The sequence below is a fragment of the Drosophila eugracilis genome, unplaced genomic scaffold (assembly GCF_018153835.1).
Source record: "Drosophila eugracilis isolate 14026-0451.02 unplaced genomic scaffold, ASM1815383v1 contig_1104, whole genome shotgun sequence".
In the NCBI taxonomy this organism is placed as follows: Eukaryota; Metazoa; Arthropoda; class Insecta; order Diptera; family Drosophilidae; genus Drosophila; species Drosophila eugracilis.
The window spans coordinates 400,624-425,029 of NW_024571881.1; the positions used below are offsets into that span (position 1 = coordinate 400,624).

The 24,406-nt window shown below is 41.6% G+C and overlaps 2 protein-coding genes across 6 annotated transcripts in view; one reads left to right on the forward strand and one right to left on the reverse strand.

Annotated features, from left to right (window-relative positions):
* The first annotated feature begins 139 nt into the window (after positions 1–139).
* On the forward strand, positions 140–8,094 carry LOC108109840 (ceramide transfer protein). Of its 2 annotated transcripts, XM_017218590.1 has the most exons (9): positions 140–282; positions 530–837; positions 2,091–2,483; positions 2,539–2,687; positions 2,912–2,972; positions 6,114–6,338; positions 6,403–6,634; positions 6,987–7,325; positions 7,391–8,094. In XM_017218590.1, exons 2-9 carry the CDS (start codon positions 565–567, stop codon positions 7,516–7,518), a joined length of 1,800 nt encoding a protein of 599 aa, XP_017074079.1. In that variant the 5' UTR covers positions 140–282; positions 530–564; the 3' UTR covers positions 7,519–8,094. The 2 variants fall into 2 exon arrangements, with proteins under 2 accessions (XP_017074079.1, XP_017074080.1); XM_017218591.1 differs by lacking the exons at positions 140–282; positions 530–837; positions 2,091–2,483; positions 2,539–2,687; positions 2,912–2,972 and adding an exon at positions 3,904–4,261.
* Positions 8,095–9,573: 1,479 nt separating this feature from the next.
* Positions 9,574–24,406, reverse strand: part of LOC108109839 (Down syndrome cell adhesion molecule-like protein Dscam2) — a 40,274-nt gene continuing 25,441 nt past the window's right edge. The window contains exons 11-32 of one of the 4 annotated variants that reach the window (XM_017218585.2): positions 24,257–24,405; positions 23,906–24,029; positions 21,158–21,285; positions 20,436–20,572; positions 19,723–19,865; positions 18,687–18,848; positions 17,943–18,087; positions 17,431–17,867; positions 16,990–17,143; positions 15,634–15,751; positions 14,725–14,887; positions 14,103–14,600; positions 13,678–13,824; positions 12,966–13,118; positions 12,585–12,679; positions 11,378–12,428; positions 11,173–11,319; positions 10,783–11,117; positions 10,650–10,722; positions 10,218–10,367; positions 9,942–10,110; positions 9,574–9,871 (exon numbers count right to left, since the gene is read on the reverse strand). In XM_017218585.2, the coding sequence (XP_017074074.1) occupies positions 9,724–9,871; positions 9,942–10,110; positions 10,218–10,367; positions 10,650–10,722; positions 10,783–11,117; positions 11,173–11,319; positions 11,378–12,428; positions 12,585–12,679; positions 12,966–13,118; positions 13,678–13,824; positions 14,103–14,600; positions 14,725–14,887; positions 15,634–15,751; positions 16,990–17,143; positions 17,431–17,867; positions 17,943–18,087; positions 18,687–18,848; positions 19,723–19,865; positions 20,436–20,572; positions 21,158–21,285; positions 23,906–24,029; positions 24,257–24,405 (4,826 nt within the window). In that variant the 3' untranslated portion in view covers positions 9,574–9,723. Of the gene's footprint in view, positions 9,888–9,941; positions 10,111–10,217; positions 10,368–10,649; positions 10,723–10,782; positions 11,118–11,172; positions 11,320–11,377; positions 12,429–12,584; positions 12,680–12,965; positions 13,119–13,677; positions 13,825–14,102; positions 14,601–14,724; positions 14,888–15,633; positions 15,752–16,989; positions 17,144–17,430; positions 17,868–17,942; positions 18,088–18,686; positions 18,849–19,722; positions 19,866–20,435; positions 20,573–21,157; positions 21,286–23,905; positions 24,030–24,256; position 24,406 lie in introns of all 4 variants that reach the window. The other 3 variants (XM_017218587.2, XM_017218586.2, XM_017218588.2) reach the window with 3 other exon arrangements.

Consider the following 24,406-nt stretch of genomic DNA (forward strand, 5'->3'; position numbering starts at 1 on the left):
AAAAAAATATAGTATATAGCAAATCTTAAATTTAACAAAAATTAAAAAAAAATAATTTTTAGGCCAGTGAGAACGAATCATTTTCCATATGCACTTGTAATCTTAGATAAATTACCTGGTGTTGCCTGGTCACACTTGAAGCTTTGTTTTGGTTTCGCAGCGAAAAAAAACAGCAGCGTCGTGAGTTCTTTTCGTTTATTTACCAAACTCTGCACAAACAAACCAGGGCATTACGTGTTGCACAGATGTTTGCGGATCGCCGGGGCAATCAATAATTGAACGGTGAGTGTTACTGGGTGGGGTCGGGGCAAGTTGTTACTACGGAACCGGGAGCAGCTTTGCTAGCGACAAGGCGCTGTGAGTCAGGCGATATGTGCTCGCTGATTGAATTGGATTATCACGATATGGCCTCTTCAAATTGCCAGCCGGCATTGTAGTTGTTTACATTGAGTGGACGTGGCGCAATATATTTTTAATCTTCTGCGGCAACCTGCTGATTAAGATACCCCCATACCTTTTAATTGTACAGATAACTCGGCAGTGGAACTCTGCAGCTGGCAGACGATGGACACAAACGCTGGGGAGTCAGCATCGCCTCCGTCAAGTAATGAGGCAGCGGCGGGGTCTCAGTCCCAGAGCGATGTCTCCGAGGAGGAAGAATATCTGGACAACAGCATCGAACTGAGGGGTTATCTTAGCAAATGGACAAACTACATCTATGGGTGGCAGCCGCGCTATATAGTCCTGAAGGATGGAACCCTATCCTACTATAAATCCGAATCCGAGTCGGATTTCGGGTGCCGCGGAGCCATCAGCCTAACCAAGGCCACCATTAAGGTAGGACAGCCGAAGAGAGGGTGCAGCTGGGAGCTCCTCCACCAAGTGCTTTCAATTGGACTAATAAAAAAGTAATGGGCGTGAGTGTTTGCGCATGTGTTTGGGACACATTAACCAACGATGACCACGACCCGAGGTCTCCGCCTCATTCCTAGTCAACTTCAATTCCCAAGCCAATACACTCATTCCCATTCCAATTCCAAGCGATGCAATCAATGCAGCGCAATCAATTAACGTTGAGCGACGAAAATAGACCAAATTGAAGTCATCAATGTAAGTGGCGAACCCCTCAGACCTCCATTATAAGGCCTTCTGTTGACAGGAGGGCGTGTTGTTCTAGGAGGGTGTTTCACCACGATTGTGTACTTATCTATTTATATTGTCGAAGCAGAAAAAACTATATAAACAATAGTGACTCACTAGCCCCGACAATTCCTGTAATTCTTGTTGACTTTTGGAGTACTGCTCTTATTTATAAATAATTAAGCTAAATCTATTGAATGGTTTTATCACAACCTTAATCGATTAGAAGGTCAATATTTTAACAGTAGGAATTTCGTTTAATTTGTAGTTAATACAGCATAGATAGATCCCATTAAAAATATTGTAACTAATCAGGATCCAAAGTGTTTTCCCTAATGATCACAATTTGTTTTATGACTGCTTCAATCGAGCATAAAATGTAGCCTTGAATGGAGTACATTACAGTAGTGCTTCCATAAATCGAAATTTATATAAGAATAGATTTATTGTGAATTGAGTGCTAAGATAGACATCTAAATGATTTTATAACTCAATGCTTCCTTATTTGGAATTATTTTATTGGCAGATTGGCGGATAGATTATAGAAGTTTGACTGAATATTCCGTTTCTATAAGATTTAAGATTGTTGTTAATTTGGGGGTTATTATGATTGTAGAAATTTAGTGTTTACCACTGATTTGCGTTCCGTTTTAATCAGTCATATAAACTATAAATGTTTTTTTATACTACGTTGATTTGTCGAATTTATTTAATTTCGTTTGAATATCTGGGCTCTGAAATAAATACCCATTTCTGGCCATAAGTTCCAGTATTATTTTGCCTTACTATATGCATTCCAAACTTTTCCCATTAAACAAGCTATGAATGTGATTTCAAATAGAAATACTCATTGCAAGTGTTGAGTTCTAAGTATTCATCATTATTTTGGAAACAATTTTCCTTACCTATTATTAGGTTTGGATACTTATAAGTAAACTTATCATTTGCAGGCCCACGAGTCAGACGAACTACGGTTTGATGTGGTGGTCAACAACCTGAATAACTGGTGCCTGCGGGCGGAGACTAGCGAGGACCGTATGCACTGGGTGGAAGTTCTGCAGCTGTACAAGGAGGATACGGGCAGCACGGATACCACTTCACTGCGGCGCCATGGCAGCACAATGAGCCTTCAGTCAAACACCATTTCGCTGACCAGTGGGGGAAGCCTGAAAAAGACGCAGCGCAACCTGCGCGAAAAGGTTGGCGAACTGGAGACATTTAAGGATATCCTTTTCGGGCAGATCGAGACGCTGCAGCGATACTTTGATGCCTGTTCGGAGGTTAATAAAAACAATGTCCAACCTTTAGACCTGGGCGACGGTCTCAAGTCCATCGATTTCAAGGTAAATTAGAGCACTTATCGGGTTATATATGCTAGTATACCCCCAAATTTCTCAGGGGGAATCCATAACGTTTCGGGCCACCACCTCTGGCGTGCTTACCACCCTGCAGCATTGCCTAGAAATCATTGGCGAGAGCGATGAGTCATGGAAACGGAAACTGGATCGTGAAATAGACAAACGCCGCCGTTCCGAGGACCAGAGCAAGTAGGTTGACCTAGTCGGATTAGATTTCTAAAAGCCATTATGGAAGCCATTTAGTCTGATTTTGTTGTATTTACTTATCATAATATTGGAATTTAGGTTGAAAACTTTCAAGAAACAATTACTATATTTTCCAATTGATAATCATTTCTATATGAATAACGAAATATTACTAATTTTTAATTCTTAAAACTAAAATAAAATTTCCTGTGGTTTATGTTTTGCAGAAAGTTCAAGGACGAAATCGAGAAAATGAAGCGTCTATCATATCCTGGCCCAGATTTCGAGGTGAGTCCAAGTTTACAGCCCGTAAAAGCAAAAGCGTAATCGCATTCACGGTCATTGCTGCCCGAATCGGGGCCAAACACGTTCCCACTGAAAAAGCAAACAATCACCGAACGAGAGAGTGGCGCGAAATTCGTAAAACGATTTGCGTGTGATTTGTCGGCGTCTTAAAATAAACTGCCTGGTTCGACGTTGTGTCAGAGATTTCATCATATGTAAGGAAAGTAGAACACGCTGGACTATTATTTAAGCGGTTACAATTGATTCATGGAATGTCTATATTCGGTTCCGATTTTTGGCTGTCACGGAATACCTGTGTTCCGCTCTTATCTACAATAGGTCATGCAATACAGTTTTTTGCTTTCTTTACACCGCTGCCTGATTTCCGCCTTATATTTGTTTGCCCATTCAATTATAATGTAATGGCATATGTCCATATGGGTCTATCTACTATCTGCACTGCTCCTCTAATCATAGTCCAACGGATTGACTTGGTCGTTATTCTTGGCCCAATCACTTGGCGACTACTCAAGCTGAAAGAGTGAAGCGTCTAGACGGTTTCTTTTGGTCAGATTGACAGTTGGACATTGCTGAAGATTTACCTCGAGCCAATATTGCAGACATTAAGGTTAACGAATGATTTAATAGTTGGTCCGATTGCTCTTTTTATGAAGGGGTATATGTGATAATCACATTTAAAATGATATTTTAAAAGGAAGTAAAAATGAAGTCATACTCTCAGAATTACCTTTAGAAATATTTTAATAAATAAGACATTTCATCTTGCACTTAAAAATGGAGATATTAATATTGGATTTCTTCAATTTATCATTTTTTTCTCCATAAAAATTCCAGTTGAGAGCATTCAAAGTCCAACTATATCTCAAGCTCTTGCTTTCAGCCTGGCTTACAGCTGTCAGGTTTATGGCTTATGAGCTAAGCTGGTCAGTCGGCGGTCAGCGATCGAGTGGCCAACACGTACCAATCATAAACAAATTCGCCAGGCAAACAATTCAAAACGAAACCGTTTCTTTTTTCATATTTGCTGTGGCATTTAATTGAGTGTGCAGATTGTGAAATTCTTTGTGTTGCATTGAAAGAGCTATTATAAATACATTCATATACAAGTGCTAGCGAGTGCTAGCTCATGTTGCAAATATAAAATCGACGCACGCACAATAAAATAAATATACAAATTTTATAAATTTATAAACAACGTCAACGCCATGCCCTCGGCGCGATTTCTTTGGCGCTCAGGTGGTTTTCAGAAGGGCAAAGTCAAACAAATAAAGGTACACTATGAGAAAACTTTAAACAAAATGTATATTTAGGGAGTGTTGATTACTGAGTTTGTGTGGAAAATTTATTAATAATAAAAATGATTACCTATGATAATAAGTAGTTAACAAATTCAGAAAGTTTAGATATTTTTCATTAATTTTGGTTCAGTGCAGTCACGGACATAGCCTATTCCTATAAGATCTTTATAAACGAAGTTCTATTACTCATCAGACTGTGTTTAAAGATTAATTGTTAGAAAGGAATTTTATATACAGAATTTCAGACTGATAGTGATGAATGAAAAATTCTTAACTTGATAAACTTAAGTTTGGGAAATTCTGAATTCCGTAGATTAAAATGTTTGGAATTTTACATAAAACCTTTAGTTGGGTGAGTAGTTTAGCAATTATTTCTTTAAGTGTTCCCCCAAAGAAGAGGGATAAAATGTTGGCGGTTGGTTTTTCAAACCAAATTGGCCTCATTTGTCGGCCAACCCAAGCCGTGTTGAATGTTTATAAGTTGGAAAGTGCGGTGGCTTAAACCCCACGCATTGATTTATTATTTAAATACGAGAAATCCTTTTCATTAAAGCTTTTTGCTTTGCGGGCTTTTCGCTTTTTTACTCTCATCCACCCGCCATCTCCTGTTCTCATTCGTTGGCTTGCTCTCTTCTCCTCTCATCCTGGCCATGTGGCCATTGCGTTTTTGCCACCAGCAACAGTTTGTTTTGTGTCCTTGTGCCCGACGGAAGGATTCGTCCGGACACTAGTTTGCTCGCATTCTCCGCTTTCGCTTGCCACGCAAAACCTTTCTCTCTCTCTCTCTATTTGGCTCTCTCGCGTTTGGATTCCTGTTATTTACCTGCTGTGAACGAGGAGAACTTTTGCCCGCTTGATAACAGTTTTTTTTCTGTTGGGTTAAAATCCAGCAATTTGGAGAGGAGCCTGGTTAGAGGAGACAAAGCGACGCCACAGGAATAAGTAGATATAGCTCATGACTTCATCGCTGGCCATTTCCCAGTTTCCCCACTTGGCCAAGATGATGATGCACTCGACTTCACGTCGGGGAGTGTATTTATTTCACCGCCTGTGGCAGCGCACATGTCTGGTTTAATTAATAAATATAAATTCAATTTCGTAAAAATTCCATTCGAGGCATTTATTTTGTGCCGGTTGCCGTTCTGGGGATACACGCGCCACCCGCAGACGTCAAAATGTGTACAGTGAAGACTCGTAAACATAGAAATGAGTAAACTTGTGGCTTTTCATGTTAAGCAAACAATTGTCTTTCTTTCCATTTCGAGTACTATATTGAGAAAGTTTATATATTTTTAATCACAAAACTAAAGTTAAAAACGAACAGTTTAAAAAATACACAAAAAATATTCATTAATTTAATTGAGCTTCAGCAGGAATTTAAGTAGTTTCGGTAGTGTTTTCCCCGGAGAGTTTCCACTGCTTTAATGGGATTCAAGTACCAAGCCCCGTCTGGCGGTCTTCTGCTTTCGTATTCATGGCACAATGATGCGCCTTTGTGTCCATTATGCTCGCCCAATTACGCATGCCAGCCGACTACGAGAATCTCCGCCTGCTGACTGGTTAGGGAATGGAACGGGCGAAAAAACAACAGCATAAATTGGATTTTCTTGGGCCATTTGGCCGCACAAGTGTCGGCGATTAATTTATACAAAGCACGTTCCATTTCTTTCCAATTGGTTTGAATGCGGTTTCGTCATTAAAATTAATTAGGCCGAACCTTCGAAGATGTTTTGGGCTAAACTTGACTTAGTTTATTAAGTACAGAACGTGCCCAGTGTTAATGGATATGTATATTTTGGCATTCATTTCCCTTTCAATATTGCAGGAGGGTCCACATTCCACATTGCCCGAAGATGAGTTCTTCGATGCGGTTGAAACGGGCCTGGACAAAATCGAGGAGGACATGCAACTGCGCTTCAAGCTAAAGCTGCAGTCACAGATCTCCCAGACGCTGGTCAACGTTCCACACGAGGCAGTGGCCGAGGGCGAGGAGGCGCGCGAGGAGTTCGGCACAGGGGCGGAGGCCATTAGCCATGCCCTGTGGCCCGAGGTAGGACCGGAAATTGCCAATCTTCCCCCTTAATATCCAGCCATTAATTGGATTTATCCCACAGATCGATCGCGTGTGCAAGGAGCAGCTGCACTACGCACGCGAGGGCGTTGGCCAGGACGGAAATGGCTGGCAAATCTTTGCCGACGAAGGGGAGATCAAAATGTACAAACGCGAGGAGGAGGTCAACGGGCTAGTCATGGATCCCCTGAAGGCCTATCATACGGTACAGGGCGTGACGGCCAGGGAAATGTGCCATTACTTCTTCATGCCCGAGTTCCGGAACGACTGGGAAAGTGAGTATTTGAATGAGTCTAGCTTTTACTTTTATTTGTTGGTCTTTAGGTGGGCAATTAAAAAAAGCTTTATTGCATTATAAAGCTATTTATATCATAAATTTATAATCATAACTGAATTGACTATAAACGTGGCATTATCTGGGAAAAAGTCATGATTGTTACGCAAAAATGGTTAAAAGCTTTTTTCTTTACTTATTTGCGTCTAGTACTTATCTAAATCAAACAATTTACGAAATCTTGTTGACCTAAGATTTAACTCGCCACTTTTATGGAGAGATTTTTCATGCATAGGTTTTTTGTTATATCTATATAACGCTTTATTGACTGTTTAATGCTCTATAATTCACAGCCACCTTGGAGGACTGCACAATTCTTGAGAAAATCTCGGCGGACACCCTGCTCTTTCTGCAAACCCACAAGAGAATATGGCCGGCGAGCCAGCGGGATGCGCAATTCTGGTCGCACATGCGCAAGATCACCGACAACCTGGAACCGGGAGCTCGGGACATGTGGGTTGTTTGCAATAACTCAACAGAGTACGCCAAGCAGGAGTCCAAAAATGGAAAGTGCGTGAGGATCTTCCTGACTGTCATCCTGGCCTGCCAGACCCATCTGCCAGAGGGTTATGTGAAGGGTCAGCCCCTGAATCGAAGCGATTTAACCTGCAAAATAACCTACTGCTCTGTGGGTAAGTATCCTGTTCTTTTTACTAGTAAATTTATATTTATTATTTATGTTATTTCCTATGGCTAGTTAATCCCGGAGGCTGGGCGCCAGCAAGCGCACTGAGAGCTGTGTACAAGCGAGAGTATCCCAAGTTTCTGAAACGCTTTACGGGATACGTAATAGACCAGTGCAAGGACAAGCCCATCATGTTCTGATATCTGCCATAAGCAACAAAGCAAAAAAGCAATCAAAACCAATCAAAGCTGAATCACGTCTCACGTATAAGGCTTGGACTTTATCCTTAATAAGCCTCCAGTTTGTGGCCTAAACTATATTTGAAATCCGTTTTGCTACTCCTTTACTTTAATTTTTATATACCATCGTAACGTTGCGTTGTACTACTTTTGCCCTAGTGTACAAGAGTGTTCTCTAAGCGAAATGTTAGAATTCCCTTTTGTAACCGCGTTAAAGCCACTAAGATATAATGTAACCTGTTTAGCCTTAAGTTATGTGTAAGTGAAACACAATCATTGTATAGCTCTTAGTTCCGAAACTGTCTATCTGTAATGTATATCTACATATATGAAAATGCTTTAAATGCAACAATTGCAAGAATGATATGAGGGATAATTAGTTTTAAGGAAAAGCTTTCCTTTCGGTGTGAATCTATATTATATATCTGCATACGTACGAGACGAGTATATATATTTCCATATTCCCGCCCAGTAACATCGGTTTAACTCGACTTTCAAATGTAAATAAATGCGACTTACTGTTATCTCCCAATAAAAGAGCGATGTTTGCTTGGTTTTATCATAAGTCATGTCATGTATTTGAAGTTTTTCATTGATTCCGCGAACTATTTTTAATGTACATAAACTGTGCTGTTTTAGAAGAATTTTCGTGTGTAATTTTACAACTTGTTTATGTAGTTTTCTTAATAGCAATGTGCCAAAACACCTTTTATTTTCGAATTTACAACCAAGTACTGCAGTTGAAGTTTTTTAAATGCCTACAATTTGCTTTTGTTTTCATTTTGTTGTGCAGTCTGAAAAGTTGCCTTTGCCAAATGTGTTCTCGATTCTAGTTAATTCATTAAACTTCAACTTTATAAGTTAATCAATCATCCACGAGTGGTATTACGTTTACAATCTTTGGTTTTTATCGTTAATGCTTTTAATATGTATGTATGTACTTGTTGTGTCATATTGTCATGTAATTGGTTGCTTGGTTGTTGTTTGTCGTTGTAGCTATTGGAAAATAGAGTTATGTATGTATATATACGCGTGTCTATATGGTACAGGAGCTGTGTCTGTGTATCGGAGATGTGTATGCTATTTGGCAAATATTCGGCTATATCTGTCTGTATCGGGTCAATAGTAGTTTTCTAGTTTTGAGCGGTCACTTAGTTTTCGGCTTATGGAAATGCATGCTGGTTTGGCTTTCGTTAATATCTTCCACTAACATTTAATACGTTCTTATGCTCCATGTAATTTTTTTTTATGTTTTTAATTTTTGGTTTTATCTTTGTATAATACGATTTTAGAAGTACTCGTAATTGTATGACGCTTAGCTATGTACAACAGTTTCATAAACTATCTGAATGCATTCGTTTTATTGTATCCCCGTAAATTAATTTAATTCATTTAAGTAACTAGCTAACAGTTGTCAAGTATTCTTGCCGCAAACACTTACAAACTGACGCAAAACTGGATCAATGGAAACAAACAATGCAGTTCAACGAAATGTTCATAATTCACTACAAATGCAAAGAATTTCGGTAACTTTCTTTCAATTTTATATAGTATTGTTATGCGCATATAGTACTATATGTTTATCTGCCCTTGCCCGACTTGTCACATCTGCGGCCTGCCGCAGTTCGGTTTATCATACATTAAATGCTTAATTTAGGATCTATAACATTAATTTATTTATATCCATCCCGTCTCTGCCTTTGCCTCAACTTATTTTAAGTTTATGTTCATTACACTTACGCAGCTTTTCAAGTTTAACTAAGCATAATCAGTGTGTAAATAAGTCTTATGGTTTATTTCTCGTGCTGTTTCCGTTTCGTTAGAAAAAACTGATGTTCGTTGAAAATCAAATTTTCCTCTAAAATTTGTAATATTCGATTCATTCGCTCTTCTCCCCCAGCTGCCTCACCATCGATTCTTGTCTGCTCTGTTGTAAATAGTTGAAATGCTCTTTTAGATTTACTGACATTTAGGTATTGTTTTTTTAGAGTTAGTTAGCTGGAAGTGGGCTTCAAGTCAAGTCTGTCGAAATTTTAATACGATTTCGAATTGGTTTTCTCGCTTATTGGGTGGATTTACAACAAATTTTACAGTTTCGTTTCACGCGAATTCCGTTTATACAATCAGTTTAAGATTACGTTTAAAATTAACACCCTTCCTGGGGGCCTAGACATTTATCTGGAAAGCCTCCCGGTGCAGTTTCTGATTGGCACGCATTCGTGGCGACGTCTGGGTCTTCGTCTTGTCGTTGGCATCCGAAAAACGAGCTGGTGGATTTATGTGGTCCTGATAGTTTGGTGGATAGTTGGATATGCTAAACGTACAGGGTTCTGATTACGTAAGTAGCGGCAATCGATACTTTGCATTATCTCGCGATCTCTTACCTAAAAGTAGTTTCTTCATTGTGGCTAGAATAGCCACTGGAACTTCGCACGTGCCGTTTACCGCTCGTCCCCGGCTTTCCTGCCTTACGGGCGGCGAACGGCGGCTTCGATTTTCGGGTCATGCTAGTGGGCGTGGTCTCGGAAGAGGATGAAGTCTCATCCTGGGTATCTGTAAGTGTATAATGCGTTATTAGTTATAAATTACTAAAAGGTAACTAAATCTAAATTTATAAGAATGTTATAATGAATTTTTATTTTATAAAGGTTTCTGCTTACCACGTTGTGCACGATACTTGGCCGAGTTAAGAGCGCGTGCAGACACATCATTGTCGGACTCGGAGCCGAGTGTGTCATATTCTGTAATTGGGATGTGAAGCGTTAGGATTTTCCTAACTTCGGAATCTGTTGAACCTGGATTGTCCGATTCTAAAAAGTTTAGTACGATTCGATGGATTTGTACGTTGTTTGTTGGTTTTATCGAGATGATGTACGGAATGTGAATGGAGAAAAACGTTGAGAGCAATGAGAAAAAGATGGGTTAAACCAAGGGCTTAGAGGATCGCTTGGATAGGTTTGGATGGGATGCGACTGTGACAAACGATGATTCAATTTGGCTTACAGCTAGCTAGGAATCTTTGGGGTTTTGGGGCAGGAATGGGGATTGTACAAAAGGCAGGAGGGGTGAACGTAAACCCATGTCATAGCTACCTTGGCTCTCTGAGTGCGGATCCCTGAGACGACCAACTTTTCGTCGCACTTTAGTGTACTCCGGTTCCTTAGACTGTAAGAGGAAAGAGTTTTTAGTAATTAAAATTAATAAACTTTACTTATTTGTACTCACATGATAGCTTTCTGGCTTGACATCGTGGTAGACAAAGGATCCGCGCACCGAGTGGTAGGGACCACTGTACACATTGCCGCTGTAGGAGCTCTCGCTATAAGTCTGTTTGTTCAGTTGAAAGGTGGCATAGGGACAGATGTCCTCGATGTACTCATTGCCCTCCGCCTTGCCAAAGCTCCCGGAATCGTTGGAATTCGATCCCCTTGGCGCGGAGGTTCCTGGATTACATCGTACGGCTAGATACTGTTGGTCCCGATTTTGTTTGTTCTGCAGATTGGCCAGCGACGGAGACTCCGACATTGAGGAACTAGCCAGTCGGGCCTGGTTGCTCAGCTCTGTAAGAAGTTTTAATTTAATTTCTTCATTTTCCTTTTATTTTTAAGGACTTACTTCGCTTTCTGAGAAACAAAGCGGCGCCAATCAAAGCCAGCAACATCAGTAGGGAAAAGCAGATGGGCAGTAGCAGCTTGAAGTTGGCATAGAAGGGCAGATCGCTCAGGTGGGAAACGGGCGTGGAGTGGTCGTTGTTATACATCACTAAAAAATAAAATCCAACATTACAATAATCCTCTAAGAGTGTGATTCCAAAAGTTACCTCCTTGAGTAGAGAGTGTGGTAAAGTTGTAGATAGCCGTTGTGGAACCGGCATTATTATGGGCCGTGACTTTGAGCTGATACTTAGTGCCTGGAACCAGATCGCTCACCGTATATATCCTTTCCGTTGGCGGAATATGATTGGAGACCACCGCCCACGAAGATCGTCCGTAAACCCTCGACTCGATCATAAAATAGAGGATGCCACAGCCCCCATCTCCCCAGGAATCCAGCCAGCAAGTAACGCTCGTTGAGTTGTTGGTGATCATCTGGGAGTGCTTTGGCTGAACAGGAGGATTACCCTTTGTATAGGAGTTGACTATATCGCAGGGTAGCCCTGTTCCAATCTTATTATAAGCAGTTATATACAGCTGATATCGTGTCCCGCACCACAGATTGGTCAGCAGGTGCGAAGTGGTCTTGGAGTCCACTTGCAGCTCCTCCCAATCTCCATTGTCACGTTTGTAATTGATGACATAACCAAGGATTGGGCTACCGCCATGACTATTGTCCATCCATTCCAGGAGCAGGCTATCCGTATAGGCATTTATCACCGTGAGATTGGGTGCATCTGGAGGCACTTTCACCACTATATTGTAGACTATCTCGTCCTTGCCCCAGGTGTTCTCCACGCTGCAGGTGTAATTGCCGGCATCACTGGCCTGGCACTCCTTCATATAGAGCGTACCATTCTTGGCTATCGTCTTGCGGGCACTCGTCTCCATATTGTGACCATCCTGCCGCCAAATGGTAACCGGAGCTGGTGCTCCTACCTTCCGACAGGGCAGTTCCAAATGCTCCTTCCAGGGCGTGACTATACGCTGGCTAAAGGACACTATCCGGGCGGGGACCTTATTGTTCGGTGGCACCGTGACCACTTGTGTTTTCTCGCCCTCGCCCATCTTGGTTGAGGCAGTCAGCCAGAATTGGTACGTGGCCGACTCCTGGGTGCGCACAGTCTCGTGCATTTCCACGAATGGACCCAGCAGACGCTTGTGGGTGCCCTCCTCGCGTCCTCCCTCCAGCATGGACATGTAGAAGGTGTAACCCGTCTGGGGGAGAGAATGGGTTAAGCGTTAGAATGGAGCACATTATGGCATCAATACACTATGTTGATAATTTGTTATTAATGTGATAAGGCTGACCTTGATCAGTCTTCCCTGACCAATCCAATAATAAACCCCATGGAGCTACAGAAATAGACTTACAATGTCACCGTTGGGCAGGTCGGGTGGCAGCCAGGATATTATGATTTTTGAGCTCGACGCGGGTATCGCCTTGATGGCCTGCGGGGCGGAGGGCACTGCATTCCACAATTGCGATTGCACAAATAAATGAACGTATATATATATATATATATGTAGTATATGAATAAATGTATATATCGGTAGATGGGTGGGTGCATGGTGTTGCATGAAAATTGCCAGCGCGGCAACGACAACGAATCGAGGTGGCTGGCGAGGATTGAGGATGGGAAGAAATGGGAAGGATGGGCATGATGGCTGGATGGGATTGCGATTGCGATTGGGGGCGGGTGAAGTGGGTTGTGCCGCACCTCGTTTGCGTTCATTGAACCGAACGCCACTTACCATCCTCGTGGGTGCGGCAATAAAACGGTTTGGTTTTCATGCCATCGCCTACTTTGGTGTAAGCCAAAACCCAGACCGTGTAGTTGGTGTATTTGCGCAGATTCTCGATGGTGACGTATTGATTTGTTGACTTGACAACCTCCGGATCGGTTTCTGAGCACGTGTAACCGAGGCAGTGCAGCAGTAACAGGAACAGGAACAGCGACAGCAACAGGAGGCGGTAGAAGGAGAACGAGACGAGAACAATTAGCACTGATTGGAAATATGAGGACCATGAAGTGGGCTAATTAATTTGCGAGTGCCATAAATTTCGAAAATAACTTGGCCAAGCTGCGGTCATTCCGGTCGACAGCATTCTGGACACATTCCAGTGTGGTAATTGACCATCGTTATTATTGCATAAATGCGGCTGAATCTGAATGAAATTGCAGCAATTGAAAGGTACCAAGTATCCCGAGTAATGAGTTGTTAAATTGCTAATTACTCGCTCATATTCGACTTAAATAAATGTTTGCCGAAATGCACGAATTTTCGTAAAAATTATTTTTAAGTCATTATTATTTTAAAATCACCTTCAGAGACTATTTTAAAAGACTTTCAATTGATTTTTACTTATTAATTCGATTACTACTTTCACGAACCCCTTTGGGAAGTCCTCTTAAACGTATATGGCAATCTATCTGAGGTGGACTGGGAAGCATTTCGGACTTACCGTACAGCTCGTCGACCGATATGTAAAAAACTTTGTAGCCCTTGATTTTTCCATTTTGCCCATCAATGTCCGGCGGTGACCAGGTGATATAAATCGATGTGGAGCCTAGGACATCGCACTGCGGCGACTCTGGTGGGGATGACGGAACTGCAGGAGAGGAACAGCAGTTTTTAAAACGTTTTTTACTCTTTGCTTTTAGAAAATTTAAAACAAAAATGCTTGAATTTAAAGCCAGCAGGTAAAACAAAAACTTGACTTTGGATATTCGCTTATTTTTTTAAGTGCATACACAGCCTCTGACTCAAAGTCAGACTTCTGGATGGCCAGTTGCCGTGGCCCAGGTCAGATTTCGTGTACGGGCAATTAACGAATGCAATCAATGTGAGCCAGATGGCTCCACCCAGCCACTGCCCAGCAACACTCACCGTCCTCCATTGTTTGCACGGCAATCTCCTTGCTGGGGGGGCCGCTACCCTGGCTGGTGTAGGCCTGCACAATCACATGGTACTGGGTGAACTTGTTGAGGTTGGCCAGCACTGTCTCGCCGCCGAAATGCGACCGCACCTCGACGGTCTTAAAGCTGAAACCTTGTGTAGGATTCACTTCCTTGTCCTCGGGGGTCAGTGACATCTGATAGCCCACGTAGTAGCCGAGCAGAATGCCGTTCCAGTGATCACGTTCCGGAGCATCCCAGGTCACGAAGATCTCGGTGGAACTTTTGGGATCGGCTCTTACGGCGATTGGCGGACCGGAAGGCACCTCCTCCAGCGTGGTCACCTGCACCACCTCAGAGAACTCGGAGGCACCAAGTTTATTCTCCGCCGACATACGGATGTGGTATGCCTTTGCAGGACGCAGTTGCTGGATGTTGATCACAGTTTGGGCTCCGGCTATTGTGAGGTGCTCAGAGTTCTGCCAAATGTCTGATGGAGAATAGAAATCTATGAAATTAAATCTTGTTGGCGTAGAATAAGCAAATAAGTCTAAGTGAGGCCTTTAAGCTCCCATTTTCCCTAATTCCAATGACTTAAAGTCACTAAGTCTCACCTGATATTTGCTTGTAGTAGATGTGGTACTCCTCGATGGGACTGTTGCCGGCGAAGGGTTGGCTCCAGGTTAGCTGCAGGCTGCGCGACTGCTGCGAGTTGATGCGGAGATTCTTGGGCTGCTCGGGCACCTCCTGTACGATGAGCTGGATGGACATCTCGTCCTGCCAAAAATCGAATGGGCTCGTGTAAGTTACACCTAGCTATTCAGTTGGCGTTGGTGATGATAATGATGATGATGATGATAGAAACGGGGATGGAGTTGGACCGAGTTGGTACATTAAGAGTTCATTTGCGCCCAGTGAAAGTCATGACAGGCAGCCAGTTGCAGCTGCTGCTCGAGTCTCATTCAAATTGCCATAAATTAGGGTTAACAGCAGTGGCTGAAGAGGAAGCGGGCTTTTGGGCCAAACTTGCAGACAGACGACGTTGGGGCTAAAGTTTTCTGACAGTGTGTGAGTTGTGCGTACTGCAGACGAACTCATAGATTTTGTACACCCGAAAAAACTGTAGGTCTTTTGTTTAGTCTAAATATAATAACTAATAATATACTAACATGATAGAAATATTTAGGAAATGCAAGCACCCGAGTAACTTTTTAAGATCAGATTAATGCCTTTTAAAGCATACTTTTAGGCATGTTGTGCCATATATTTATTATTTCGATGTATATGAAATGGATTTCGGGTGTAACCTAGATTATTTTGACATATTTCAAATATATTGTTTGTATGTTTAGACCAGTGATTTATGGGTCTCATTGAGCTGACTGCGTAGAAACTACCGATCGAAATGAACTAGAGCTCGGCCCAATTCCATTAGTCCAACGACAGTTTGATTTAAGTCAACTCGATACATAATAATATCACGGTGTCGTGTGCCACACAAAAGTGTCAGCCTTGCAACTTACCTGTCCGAATGCATTGCTAGCCTGACAGATATAAATGCCCGTATCCTGGCGATATGTGTGCGAAATGCCCAATTCGGAGACCATGCCGTCGTCGAGCACTTGATCTCTTATTGTGTACCTGTGTGTGTGTGTATGAGTGTGTATGTATGCGAGTGTGATTTATATGCAAGTAAATGCATTTAAGAGACACGGTAGCCAAGTACACACACACACAGATATAAGCCAGGTGCACATACAGATACAGATGCAGATGCAGATGAAGATGCAGATACGGATACGTGGATGTGGGATACGTGTTTGCGCAACGTGAGCGATGCAATGCAATTTTATAACAATGTTTTCCACGAGTTGTTGTTGTTGTTGTTGTGCCAGTTGTAGTTTTGTTGACAAAGACGAAGACGTACGAGTCCGAAATGCACACACCGATACGCACATACGCACACAGTCGCAGAGTCATACAGGCACACGTGGCATTCGTGTGCGTGTGCAAATGGCATAAATAAATAAAACGCATGTGCATATTCAGTTGTTTGCCAAGCCAAAGGCAGGTGGGTGGTTGTAGTGTGGGCCGGAAGAAAAGAGAAAGCCGGAAATACATATACATTAAAACACTTACGATACACAAATACAGAAGGACACAAGTGGGCACTAAAATGGAACAGAATCTCCAACTATAAGGACGGGGAAATGGCATTTCTAAATGGCAACTGCAGGCCCAAGTTTTCTTTTTTTTGCCTTATTGGATTGGTCCTGGTTAAGTTCTTTGAGTGAGGATACTTAGAGAAAAATAGTTAACGTCTGAAGATTTAAATTAGATTTTAGAAGAAGTTCTTCTAACTTTGTATTCAAGTGATAGTCTGTCCCACTTTTCTCTAACTAAGTTGTTTTCTTAATTAGCAAGTGCTATAAGTTTAGCAATTATTCATGTTTCCCATTTAAATCCGATAATCTTTTTTAAAAAAATTTTTCTAGAATAAATCTTAAAATTTATAGCTTTTTCTCAAAGTGCTTGGCAAATACAAAGAGCAATAGAAGGCCCTTGATTAGAGTCTGGAATATGAGAATTCTCATTGCAAAAATATGAGGCAGACACAGAGAGTCTCAGAACTCATTGGCTGGTGAAAATTGAGTTAGGCTCTGACCACGTACTGGTATCCTTGCTAAGGACCAGGACCAGAACCAGCACCAGCACCAGCACCACAACTCGAATTGAAATCCTAGCCTCCACAGAACTCCTTTAATTAAAAGCAATTTGTTGTTTGCAATCGACTTGGAATTGATTTCGCCAGACATCCAGACATCCAAAAGGGCGGGAAAGGCACCAAACCAAGAGCGGGGGATACCCCTCGCACTTACCGGGAATCCAGTGACTCGTCGAGATACTGTTGCGTTGCCTGGATTTTCCATTTGAAGTCGATGGGATTGTCGCCCTGCACGTTGCACTGCACATGTACCTGCTTGCCTTTGGCCACCGAAATCTGTTTCGTCTTCGTTTGAAAGTGGGCGGGCACTGTGGAGTACAAAAAGAGGCGTGGCTTTAGATAAATTATATGCTGTGCAGCTGTAAGTGGCATTAGTTTTTCTTTGACATACACTAATTTTATGTTATAAGAGTTTAAAATACGTATTTTACAGTTATACAAGTTAACGTAAGCTAACAAAAGTCAACGGCCAGCTGATTAACTTATGATTGCTTACGTTACGGCATTAGAACACTAACGGCAATCACTCATATTTCCGTGGCTGCTGTGATTCTGTGTAAGCGTTAGTCCTAATTTAGGTCTAGTACAAACTCACCATTAACTTTGAGGAAGATGACCTTGCTCACTCCGGAACCAATATTATTTTTGGCCTCGCAGAGAAAGTGTCCTTGTGACTCTTTGCTAATCTTCTTGAAGAATATTGTTCCGTTGGGAAAGAGCTGCACGGTGGGCTCGTAAAGGAAGTCCTTGTACTCCCCAGGCGTTGGCCCGATGGCTTTTTTCCAAGTGATAGTTGGCGTGGGATAGCCTGATGATTGGCAGTGAAGGAGGACATCGGCTCCCGCCTGGGCACTCGAGTCCTTTGGCTCCAGAATCCACTTCGGAGGCACATTTACGGTCAGCGGTACAGTAAACTTTTCAGTGCCCGCCACATTGCTTGCTATGCATGTGTAGTTTCCTGAATGATCTGAGGATATATGCTCGATAACCAAGCTGGCGGAATACTCATCCAAGCGGCGGAACACCTCATTGCTGAGATAAAAATTGTAAATGATTTGGAGAGGTTAGAAGATAGGTTTCTAATCACTTATTTATTCCAGAACTCACCCTGTGCCGATCAGCGGCTTGCCATTGCGTTCCCAGCGAAAGCTGACGGGCAGATCGCCCTCAAGGATCTGACAGGATATGGCCGCGCGCATTCCTTCGCGAAGCATGTTCGTCATGGCCTGGATGGGCATAATTTTCGGAGGCACTGTAATCGGAAGGAAGCCATAAAACATGAAACACAAACCGTAAACCGAAAAACATTCGGCGGGCAAAAACGTTGAGTGTCGCGAAAACCGGCTAACAATTGCCATGGCAGTTGGCTTGAGCACAAAACCCAGTGAGCCCGATAATCAAGGATGGGGCTTGGGTGTTCGGTGTTGGGGGTTAGTGGTATAGTGGTAGTGGCAATTGTGGGCGTGGCTTTCGCATCAATGCAGCTGCGGCTTAGCAACAGCTGCCGAGTGAATTATTATAAAGAGTGGGAGCAGGAGCAGGAGCAGGAGACGGAGATGGAGGCGGATGACGAGGCAGAGTTGCCGCAGACAGAACACAAAAGTCAATGACTTCATTGTGGGTCTGCCAGGCCCACTAGCCACCCCATAACTACCCACCCACTATACCACCAACCGCCTGCATGTGCATTAACTGGGAAAATAGTTGCTGTTGCTGTTGCGGCTGCATAGTTTCGTTCGCCACTCTAATTGGAATAGTTTCATTGTAGCAGCTGCAGCGGCTTTTTGCAGCTTCTACTTCTAATTTTAAATATTGGCAAGCAAAAAGACAAACAAACAAACAGACACTCACCCAGCACTTGGATTTCCACATTTCGCCGCGATGTTTGCTTCTGTTTGTTTTGGGCCATGCACGTGTAGGTGCCCGCATCCTCCAGGCGCTGCAGTTGCTCGATAATTAAGGTGCCATTGTTGTAGGCACGCTGTCTGCGATTTATGGGCAACGTTTGGCCATCTTTTTGGTAGAGAAAAAAGCGGGAGAAATGGTAGAAACCGGAAAGAGGATGGCAATTAATTTGGCTGCTCGCATAAAACAAAGTTATGCGATTTATGACTGGCCATATAGCATTTGGTGTCTCTATTTTTTTTTGGCTAGCTTAATTTATTTGCATACACTAACAGAAGGGAAGGGAAGACTTTTTAAGAGCTTTTTAATCAAGAAATAAGCAAAATAAAACTAGATTTATTGATACAGCAAGGGGAAAGGCAGTCTATGAATGTTTATTGCCACTTTGCTGTCTTTGAATTTAAATATCAGTCAGTAAATTTTAATATTCTCTGATACTTTTTAATATTTATTTTTGTAAAGAAAGTGCAATACTCAGACTTAAAGTGCCAGCTTCACATTTAATTTACTCCGTGTTTCAATATTTAACCGACTCAAATGAGAGCTCGCAAGTGTATTTCTTTCCCAGGGCCTTAACTCATATATATATTTATGATTATTATATTTCTTTTTGGAAATATTCACCATGATAAACACGAATGAATGTTGACACACCCGCATGCAAGCGGGCAAAGATAAAAATTAATGATAATAAAAAAATCGGGGTATTGGAATTTAAATTTATTTCGCTTGCAACCGAAAGAAAACATTTTCGAAAAAATAACGTTCATTTTGTAGTTTTAATAATTTTCACTGATATGCACAATAACAAACATACCATTTTTAATAACAAACAACTGGCCAAAAGGCAAATAAGCATAAAGCGAAATATCAAAATGACCAAAAAATATATCAAATATATATGTATATGTTGCACACACATCGCAGAGCATCATATATCGGAATGGGAACAAAGTTATATATATACGTATGTCTGCCTCACCTCGCTCCCAGTGAATTTTATCGATGGGGTAACCAGCCACGGGACATTTAACAATCAAATCAGAGCCAGAAATTCCTGTTATTTTTGGCATTTCACGTATGTAAGGCAATCCATAGATGTTCACTTTGGCGCTGTGCGAGACTCTGGAAATAAAACATTGGCAGACGTTTAGTTTTGGCCTGGAGATTGGTTCGTGCATGGGGAAACTAAATATATTGCCAAAATATTTCTCAGATTAGTCTGAATGGTTTTTATCATCGGGAAATGACTGTCATTTGAGACATTACTTTTACTTATATTCTTATAACTTTCATTTCTTGACTGGATAGTTATAGTTAAATGGTTATTTTTGCTAAGGTACATAATTTCCGTGCCTGATTTTAGACAGCTATTCCATCTCTAGTTCGGAGTCGCCTTGGCTGCCTCAGCAAATTGTTTGGATTTTATGCCGCTCCCCTGCCTGCAAACAATGCCCGGCCATTGTGTCGGTTTTTTTTACCCCCAAGTCTTTTATTTTTTGCCCGCTACACAGCTAAATTTATGATTTAGCATGGAAATGCTTTTTATGCCCCTATCCCGGGCCTATCCAACATATCTAAACCATTCAGCCGATCCACATCCACCCCGTAATAGCCATATAGCCATATTGCCATATAGCCGTATAGGAAAGAGCTCTGAGAGTGTGGTTTATTTATGGAACTGCGGCTACTCACTTGCCAATTGCATTCTGGGCCGTGCAGGTGTACTCCCCGCCGTCCTCCTCCTTGACGTTTGATATATTCACGTGGCTGATGACATCGTCGTGGATGGTAACATATTGACCCACTAAAAAGCGCGAGCTGTCTGGTATCTGAAGTGGGGGAATACGTTATCAGAGTGGGCCAATTAGCAAAGCCCTTTTTCTCGGAGGCTCAAAAGGGAAAACACGGTGAGACGAGGGGAAATGAAAAATTCATGTAAATCGAATTGATTGAAATTGCATAAAATTTGCAGTGCTTTGAAAAGAGGAAAGTTCGAGTGGGAATCTCTGGCAGAAAAAAATAAAAATTTATGCAAATAAACGAAACAAATCCTTGAAAATATAACTAGGGCCAAAAAAGGCAACAGAACAGAAATTCTTGAAACGAAAAAATTCAAGTGGAGCTGAGGAAATAAAAGCAAAAGATGGGCATTCCAAGTATGTACTTGGATCACAAGGATTCGGATTGGTTGGATTTTATTAGTTCGGTTTCTAAGATATTTATGCAAATATAATATATATATTGTGGAGGATGGTGATGAATGTTACTGTGATAACAAGTAACTGTGACAAATATCTCAGCATTAAATCAGAGTCTGCGATGGCGGCTAAACTATCGGCAACTGCTTGACGGAAACGGAAGTACTGCTTGCATTTCCGTCTTAAGCTCGGGCGAAGTTTGGCGGCTAAACTCACCGGAAATCCGTCCAGGGACCATGTAAATTGAGGCAGTGGATTTCCGGTGGCAACGCACTTCAATGATACCGTGGGTCCCGGCTGCAGCGTCTGCTCCGAGAACCAATAAAGCAGTTCCGGCGAGGCATCTAAAATGAACATTAAACGTAGAAGTCGGGGTTAGTAGCTAGTTGAAAACTTTGCACAAATGAGGAGGTTTCTGTGGCAAGGATATGTGTCTGTCTGTCAGTCTGTCTGTCTGTTTGTCTGTGGGGCTTTCATTAGTGCCTGTTGAAAGGGCCCATGCTGCACATGTGTTTCCCTGTCTGAGATTGTGTCTTTGCCTCTTCCTTTAACTTTACTTTTTTGATTGCAGAAAGATGATTGCATCGATGACTTGCCTCTTAATTATGCACATGAATGAGTTACTTCTGAATGGGTGTGGAAACTTTCATTAAAACGGCATTCAAAGGGAATCCAATACGGGAAAAAATAAATATTTGCAATAAGGCATGCCACAGAAGTTATTTGAAAGCAAAAGAGCAATACTTTATGGCAAAAAATGTCATATCAGTTCTTGGGAAAATGAAAGATTGCATTGCATAATTCTTACTCATGATTTGTAAGATGCTTTAGACATCAATATTCGGATTTATATTCTAAAATGTAAAAACTAAAAGTTCCACAAAATTAGGGCTTTAAAAGGTTGGCTTGCAACCTTGGAAACTTTAATGAAATTTGGCTTAGGAAAACTCAATTTTTCCTTTGAAACATTTCGGTAGCCAAAACCAGATTTGCACTTTTCGTTGGCAAACCATTTGCTCAGCCTTTATTGCTTTTCCTTGCGTATTGCTTATGTTGAGCCAAGGCAAACGGAAAATGCATTTGACAAGCGAGCAAATGCTATCCAGCTGATGGAAATTGTATCAATTTCCTCTATCGCAGTGGCAGGATTTTTCGGTTCTGGAATTCCCAGTTATAAGCTGCCATATTTATTTGCTCTCGCACACACACACAGCCAAACACACTCTCGCAGATGGCATACGTATACTATTGCAGCGTTGACACAATTGCTGCCATATCCGGCCGCTTAATGGCGCTTTTCTCGGTGTTTGCGGGGTGCAGTGGGGGCTAGGGGAGGGGCTGGTCTGGGCTTTTAACACCCAACATCCAAAGGCAAAAAGAAAATGGCAAGGGGATTCTACTTCCTGTTTATCCCCTCCCCACAGTTTTCCCTCTTTTGTGCGAAGCATGCCAATAATATATCGAAATCAATTTCCGCTTGCGCCTAAAAGCAAATCACAAAATGTTGCCAAAGCGACAAAGCGCGAATGTGTCTGCTGTGATGTTTATGCGGCAAGGGATAACGAGATAACACAGATAAAGGGACAACAAAGCCGATTATCCTTATAGGAAGTGTCCAATCTGGGTTACTTTGTGTGTGGTATGATGTGGTTTAAATAGCACAAATTAATGTCTACTACTAAATAAGAAGGAAATGCAACTATTTTCTGTCAAAAATTTTAACAGTTTTTCACGTTTTAATCTATAACTTAGTCAAAACAAGTCGCACAGGCATTACAGTTTTGTGATGCTAATTACCCAGTGTTATGCTTATAACTTCATCAAAATAAGACGCAGCACCAAAAGAAAAACTGTTTTATGCAGCTAAGAACCCAAACAAACTTTCTGTTTCATTTTTGGAAAGATTTTCGAAAGTTAATTTTTTTCAAAATTTTGCATTTTTTGTAAGGGGTACCATCATCATTTTTTCGAAAAATTGAAAAAATATTTTTTTTTTCAAATTTAAATGGCAGTTAAATATTTCGAATATAGGTTGAAATACAAGCTTAACGATCCATGACATTCCATATTCCGACCATTTTTTGCTTTTTAATGGACAAAATACGGTTTTTTTGTTGGATGAAAATCAAGATTAATCAAATTTTCAACTTCTAGACAGGGCACACCATGGAAAAAATATTGAAATATTTTAAGATGAACTAAAATACAAGCTCAATGAGGTTTAAAATTTCATATTTAAACCATTTTTTGGCTTTGTTATGGACAAAATACTGTGCTTTTACTTGAAAGACTTTAAAGACTTATTAAGACTTAAATAACACAACAGATAACGAGCCTACTTAACTGCTACCCATCGTAATCCTGATGATCCCGGATTAGAATTAATCGTATTGGGGACACGCATAAACCCCTCAAAGCGAACTGATTCATCCTGCTCCTGTTTCAAGTATGTGTGTGTGTGGGAGTGTGTGTGTATGGCCCTAAGGCAGCTAAGCGATACAATGTGCTTCCTCATCTGTGGATGTATAATATCCCAGCCCCCAACCCCCCAAAGACCATGCCCCTCGGTTTAGTGTCTGCGGCTAGATTTTTAGTGCTGGTAATAAAATTAAGTCGTCGTCGCTGCGTTTTATGTGTAGAGCTGCTCATTGTTGTTGTTACACTGTGATTTGTTGTTTTTGTTGTTGGTGAAAAATGTTAGCAATTTGCTAAATTAGAAAATAATGAAATGCAATTATGAGAAACATTTATTTGTGCGGTCTGCGGTCATCATTCGCCGGCTTCGAGGAGGAAATTACGCTTTTGATTGAGATGGAATGTTTGGGTAGTGGGTGTGAGAGTGTGTTCGGGTGGGTGGTTATTTGTATTATATGTGTGGGTGGGTGGTCATAAGTGGTTATTAATGGCCATAACGATGGATGGCCAATTTATTAGCCCCAATGGGCGGATTATATTATTACTTACCGCCCAACTGCAGCTCGGCAGTCGATTCGATCTGCTCCCATTCGTTGGACACGAAGCACTGGTACATGCCAGGATCCTCCTTTTGCACTTTTTTAATAATCAGTCGAGGTGGATCGGTGAGAATCTGCATGGCGGGTTATAGAGATAGATAGAGATATAGAGATTGATAGATTTTTATGTAATCAAAAGGTATTTTTTATTATAAAATGAGTAATAATAAGTAATATTCATCTGTTAAAAGTAAATCAAGCAACTTAAGATGTCCAGCCATAAAGTAATCATAAAATAATCATATCTAAGACTTTGATAGCCAATTAAATTATAGATGATATGGAGGAGGTAGCCACTCACCTCAACACGATTGTCCCTGAGTATGGGCTTGCCGTCGTGCAGCCAGTTGACGTCGTGGACCGGATGGCCAGAGACAATGCATTGGAATTGCGCATCCTTATCGACATCGACCGTCTGCACCTGTGGCTGTAGGTGCGCCGTCAAAGGAGC